We start from the raw sequence: 5,000 nt of genomic DNA on the forward strand, positions 1-5,000 counted from the left end.
TAAATAGCTCTATATTGTGACAGTAATCATTGCTATAGAGTGTGTTCAGTAACAGTGTCAAATAGCTCTTTATTGTGATAGTAATCATTGCTATAGAGTGTGTGTGTTCAGTAACAGTGTTAAATAGCTCTATATTGTGACAGTAATCATTGCTAGAGTGTTTGTTCAGTAACCGTGTTAAATAGCTCTAGATATTGTGACAGTAATCATTGCTATAGAGTGTTTGTTCAGTAACCGTGTTAAATAGCTCTATATTATGACAGTAATCATTGCTATAGAGTCTGATGGATACTTTTAATGCATTGGTATATTTGTGAATGGAGTTTCATGTGCCCCCATCCCAAATGATATCTTATTTTTCACGCTGTCCCGCTGACTTTCATATCACTTCCCTCTCCTCCGGGTATCTGGTCTAGCCGTGGAGCCAGTAGATAGAATTGTCTTTCCCGTTTGCCCCAGAACGTTCATTTAATCTGTCCTCTCTGTGAATAACGTTGTTCGGCCTTTTGTCGTATCTACGCCCGAGTCATTCTGTCTCCCTCATAGAAATGGGCTTCTTTCTCACTGACTCCAGTTTTGGACTACATGTTAATTACTTAGGACTACATCTCCCACATTCATGTTTCCTGGATTTGCAGGAAGTGACATATTTTCTAGTATTGCCCAGGCCCCCAGTAAAGGCTCATACATATAGTCTGGATTTCCGGTGGTGAGGTGACCACCGCTCCGGTGGTGAGCTGACCACCAGAGCTGAAATAACGTTGAGCGCTGGTGAGTAAAAACAGAGAGAAGGGCTGCATGGGGCGGTGGTTTGCTCTTCACCGCGGCTCGTGACGTCATGTTGTAGTTCGGTGGTCACCTAACCACTGAAAATCCAGACTATGTATGAGCCTTAAGGCTATCCAACGTTGAAGATGCCACTACCTACTGGCGAAATGTGGATGTGACGCATGGTTTACCCCTGCAAGGCGGTGAACCTTTAACCCCTCCCTGCAGGGTTCTGACCTATTAGCTGACCCCTGACCCCTGGGTATTTTCCTCTCCTCTCCTCTCCTCTCCTTTCCTCTCCTCTCCTCTCCTCTCCTCTCCTCTCCTCTCCTCTCCTCTCCTCTCCTCTCCCTCTCCTCCCCCCCTTCTTGTGTGTGTGTGACGTGTGTGTGTGTGTGCGTGCATGTGTGCATGCATGCATGCATTCGTGCGTGTGTGATATCAGTCACGTAGACGTGTCACATTGAGGAACTCCTGTCTCCATGAAACAAAAAAGCACACACACGAGCACGCAGGCACGCACGCACGCACGCACGCACGCATGCACAAACACACACACACACAAGCACAGACACGTACACATGGTGACTTGAAAGGAGGAGATTCCCAGAGCAGAGTGATCAAAACACATGTGACACTGACAGGACACAGCTACCTTGTAAGGACATTCACAGACTCTGTTTAGTGTTTACGCGTGACAGAGGCTACAATGTGTAGAATGTGTAGACGTGAGCAATGTCTTCCCAGCAGGTATTGCTGCTGGGAATCCAGTGGAGGAAAGTACATTTACTTAAGTACTGTACATAAGTACAATTTTGTGGTATTTGTATACTTGGGTATTTCCGATTTCCTATACTTCTACTTCTACTCCATTACATCTCAGAGGCAGAGCGTGTTAGAGAGGCCATGTTGACCCAGACAGACCCAGACAGATCTCAGATCAGCTCCCTGCAGACAGAGCTTGTAGATCAGCCATTTTCGGGGCACAACCCGGCAGTCTTTAGCTAGTGGAGATGCAGTTTAACGGCATGGATTTAGAGACATATTAGTTCAACGCAAAATGCTGCGTTCAAGTTCATGAGACTTCCGCGGTGCTTCGCCAGGAATCTCGGGAAAGTTTTGCCCTCCCTTGAGCACATACGCTCCAGAGCCGGAAAGGTCGTCGACATTTATATGTCTATGGAGTGGGACCCCTGCAGGTCAAACAGCTATGCACTTTCCCGTTTGTACTACAGCGGCCCAGCGGGGTCAAACAGAGCAGCTGTGCACGACTGCACGTGGCTGAGAACTCCCTTGCATACATACTGCCTCCATACCGTCTGGGTCAACACGGCCCTCGAGTGTGTCAGAGAAGATATTTAGATAATGTGATGTTAATTTGAGCAGACATGCCCCCTTCCTACTGTATATAGGACAATACCATTGTATAACATTGTAAACTTCAAATGTCATTTTGTACTGACGTTGTCCTTCAAATGCGTGCAGGGGCTGTGCCGTTTTTCCAATTTACTTTTTTCAGTTATTTTACGCACGCATGCACGCACGCACGCACGCACTAGGGCATTCACTTCTAGTCATTTTTACTAGTTGACTAGTTGCCTAGTTTACTAGTCGACTAGTTGTTTAACCACCTATTATGTTTTGTTTTTTTTAAATACATATTTGTACATTTAAAAACTGTGTACATTGGTGACTATAACTATAATCTACCTGATCTTGAGGCCTACAAAATCGGGAAAAAAATAAAAAATAAAAAAATAAACTTTTTTTCTTCTTTTTCTTATCAACTAGTCAACTAGTACCAACAAGGTCGACTAGTGGATTTACTAGTCAACTAGTACCAACAAGGTCGACTAGTGGATTTACTAGTCGACTAGTAAACTAGTCGACTAGTTGCTTAATGCCCTAGCACGCACGCACGCACGCACGCACGCACGCACGCACGCACGCACGCACACACATACACACACACACACACACACACACACACACGCACACGCACACGCACACGCACACGCACACGCACACACACACACACACACACACGCACACGCACACGCACACACACGTACCAGGTTTCCTATGGAGAGCACGTGGTTGAACTCGGGCGTCATGGGGTAGTGCTCCATGGCCATGAACAGGGTGTTGAGTACGATGCAGATGGTGATGCCCAGGTCCAGGAAGGGGTCCATCACCATGGCCTGCACCACGCCCTTAATCTCCATCCACCAGGGGGCGCACTCCCACACCAGGTAGCGCATGGCGAAGGCGTACCAGCAGGGGGGGCACTTCCTGTTGGCGTCCTCCAGCTCTGCAGGCAAGACCAAGATTGTTGTTGTTATTATTGTTGTTGTTGTTGTTATTACCCTTATTATATTGTATTGTTATTCAACGCTTTGAAGATTTCTAGTAGCTATAAACTTATAGCTACTAGAAATCTTCAAAGCGTATATACTTGTATATCAGAATTTTAATGAATTCAGACAATGGTTTAAACGCGCCCCCCCAAAAATGTAGTCTGTGTGACACAGAGACTACATTTTGCCGCAGTCTGCCTCCAAAGATGAGGAAAAATCCCTGAATTTGACTGTCCACTTCCTGATTGGTTAGTCATTTGCCGGCGGGAAAAGGTTTGGACCAATGACAAAGCTTCTAGGAAAATCTTTGAAAACAGACTGCGGGAGCCTCGGTCCCAGCCTTACTCATCAGCGCGAAGAGAAAAGCCTGCTCTCGACCTCAGGCAGAGAGTGTATCGGCGGAAGAAAGAGTACATGCAAGCCATTTAAAATGTTAAATAAGCTACACAGGTGGTCCCAAATGATTAATTGATTACTTCACTATATCAAAAGACGTGAAACTGGGTCAACTAAATTAGCTGCAGCGGATCTGTTCTGACTTGAAGCTCAATACTAACAGTTTAAACCATAATAAGACATGTACTGTAATTGCCCGCCGGTTTGATGCGCAGAAAGAACAGAAGAATTCTAATCGGGTTAAGGTGCACACATGGAAGAAATGTCCTTTTTATCGGAGGTATACCTTGTATAGGCTACGTCTCCGGTGAATTGCATGCAGCAATAAGCACATTATTGTTCAAACTCCTGCTCCTCTGTTGCTCTTTAATTGGCTTATAAAATAATGATTAGGAATAATGCAATAGCAAGTTTGCATTGTTCAAGTTCCATGTTGCTGTTCTGTTCTCTCATGTGTGACTGAAGGTTGTGCCCACAAATTATAGACAGTGATTTCCCCTCGTGTTCTTTTTCCCTCGTAAAATGACCACCATTTGGTTCGCTTAACATGTCCACGTGTCATTTGTTTACATATTTGGTTCGCTTTACAACGTCCTGTGTGAACACTAAACGGACCAAAATCTAAATGCAACAATTTAAACATTTGGTCCCTGATCCGGACCTTCTAAGTGAACTTTGGGTGTGAAAGCGTCGTAACTCTTTTTGGGAGCGTTTAATAAATTGCTGGCTGTCTGATTTTTTTTTTAAAGAGAACAAAATGGCCCCTGGGGGTCCCAGGACCAAATGTTGGAGAACCACTGAGGTAATAAATGAGTAATGTCCACTCCCTAGATCAGTGGTTCTCAAAGTGCGGCCTGAGGACCCCCCAGGGGTCCTTGAGGCGGTTCCAGGGGGGTCCCCCAGCGAATACAGCATAAAAATCTGTTTAACCAATTTAACCCCTATCGCAAATACATTCTTTATTTATAACTAAAAATACATCGCATGGATGCACCTGGGACGTATCCTCAGTGATGTATCCTGAGGTCAACGGGGTTTCGGGTCTACCAACAACATCATACCCCTCACTCAGACGACCCAGCCGGGGTTGATCCAATCCCGACTTACACCAATACTATAATACACCAGTACTAGGAGTTCCAAGTCCAAAATGCATTATAATTTAGGAGTCCTTGACATGAAAATGTGTTGTTTTTGGCAGCACATTTCAATTTTAATTTAGTCATAGTCTTTGGAATGAAATTTAGTTTTAGTCACATTTTAGTCACCTGGAATGTTTTAGCGTTAGTCTAGTTTTAGTCGACTAAATGTCATGCCATTTTAGTCGACTAAAATGTATTTTGGCGGGCCTTGATGCCGTCGTAATGGCAACCAAGTGTAAAATGACTTATACTGGATCTCTTGTCCACTAGTCCCTCCCTAACATTTTAGTCTAGTTTTTATTTGTTGACGAAATTGAGAGCAACACCGGTGGACACG

At 44.7% G+C, this 5,000-nt stretch overlaps 1 protein-coding gene across 1 annotated transcript in view; it reads right to left on the bottom strand.

Annotated features, from left to right (window-relative positions):
• LOC306913335 (sodium channel protein type 3 subunit alpha-like) overlaps nucleotides 1-5,000 on the bottom strand; it is a gene marked incomplete at both ends in the record, with an annotated part of 217,612 nt that overhangs the window by 115,093 nt on the left and 97,519 nt on the right. The window contains one exon of the mRNA XM_079489922.1: nucleotides 2,841-3,079. Coding sequence (XP_079346048.1) covers nucleotides 2,841-3,079 — 239 coding nt within the window. The remainder of the gene's footprint in view (nucleotides 1-2,840; nucleotides 3,080-5,000) is intronic.

The sequence above is a fragment of the Electrona antarctica genome (assembly GCF_951216825.1).
Source record: "Electrona antarctica genome assembly, chromosome: 20".
In the NCBI taxonomy this organism is placed as follows: domain Eukaryota; kingdom Metazoa; phylum Chordata; class Actinopteri; order Myctophiformes; family Myctophidae; genus Electrona; species Electrona antarctica.